The sequence below is a fragment of the Carlito syrichta genome, unplaced genomic scaffold, assembly GCF_000164805.1.
Source record: "Carlito syrichta isolate Samal-C Ts95f unplaced genomic scaffold, Tarsius_syrichta-2.0.1 Scaffold305643, whole genome shotgun sequence".
Taxonomy (NCBI): domain Eukaryota; kingdom Metazoa; phylum Chordata; class Mammalia; order Primates; family Tarsiidae; genus Carlito; species Carlito syrichta.
This window is the reverse complement of record NW_007249739.1, coordinates 139,418-140,501: the sequence shown is the minus strand read 5'-3', so window position 1 is coordinate 140,501 and position 1,084 is coordinate 139,418. Positions and strand designations below refer to the sequence as shown.

General features: G+C 58.3%; 1 protein-coding gene across 1 annotated transcript in view; it reads left to right on the top strand.

The window, feature by feature from the left end:
• The first annotated feature begins 865 nt into the window (after positions 1-865).
• The window catches only part of LRRC6 (leucine rich repeat containing 6), a 111,345-nt gene continuing 111,126 nt past the window's right edge, over positions 866-1,084 (top strand). The window contains exon 1 of the mRNA XM_008061951.2: positions 866-916. Within this exon, the coding sequence (XP_008060142.1) occupies positions 907-916 (10 nt within the window). The 5' untranslated portion in view covers positions 866-906. The remainder of the gene's footprint in view (positions 917-1,084) is intronic.

Genomic DNA, 1,084 nt, shown 5'->3' with positions numbered 1-1,084 from the left:
AAGAGGGAAGCTCAAAGCCCACATATCAGACACCTGGGTTGCAATTGCTCTTGAGGACTTTCTAGAGTCCTAGATTGACTCCCTCTGTCTCCAGAGACTGAAATCCTTTATGGTAGGTCAGACCTCATGCCTCTGTGAGCTTAGAAACTAACCTTCCACCTGGTACCAGCTTCCTGCCTGAAGTTAGTTCCTTTTTAGCTTTGGTGAACTCCTTGCTGTCAATATGCACATGTTCAAGCACAGGCATATTTGCTAACCTCGCCTGCTGCTCATGGCCTGCCAGCCTCTCCATGAGTAATCAGACACCATAGCCCAGACTGCTCGGTGGCAGGGCCATCGAGGTTTGCACGTGTTGTCGTGTTCATGTAGCAATGGGGACGTTTCGGCTCTCACAGGTGGAGTCATCTATCTGACACCACAAAAGAGTGGGGCCCAAATCCCGATCTCCTGGCTCTGGAAGCTGTGGATGAAATACAAAGAAGGAAGTAAAAGTAGAGAGGGCAGTAGAAAGGCAAAGCTAGGAGGCAGATTCTAGAAGAAATAAGAGACTCCTGTACCCCACATCTTGACAATAAAAGAAAATAAAAAATAAGAGACTCCTGAATCTTTGTTCCGCCTGGACCTCTGATTTGGGGAGGGGGAAGCCGTATACAGAAGGTCGAGCGTGGGGAAGTGGCCGAAGACTAGGTCTGGGTTGGGGGGAGCCCAGCTTCCTCTGGGTCTCCCGCTTTCTCGCCCTGGCGCTCAGAAAACGCGGCTCCGCTTGGCCCCGCGCGGACGCCGTAGCGTCCCCGTTGCCATGGCTCCCGAACTCCGCGGCGGACGCGCCGAGGCGAAGCCGAGACCCGCGCGGAGAAGCTCGGGGTTCCGGTCCGACCCGCGGGGCCCACGAACCAGAGAGGCGCCATGGGCCGGAGTAAGCGCTCCTCCCACCTCCACCCTCGATCACCCCCCCCGAGGGGGTCGTCCCGGGTCCCCTGGGACCGTCTGCCCCAGACCCTCGCTGCCCCTTCCCGGGCGCCCCGGCGGACCCAGGACCCGACCGGCCCTTCGCCCTCTCCGCTCCCGGCTTCGCCAGGCCCTC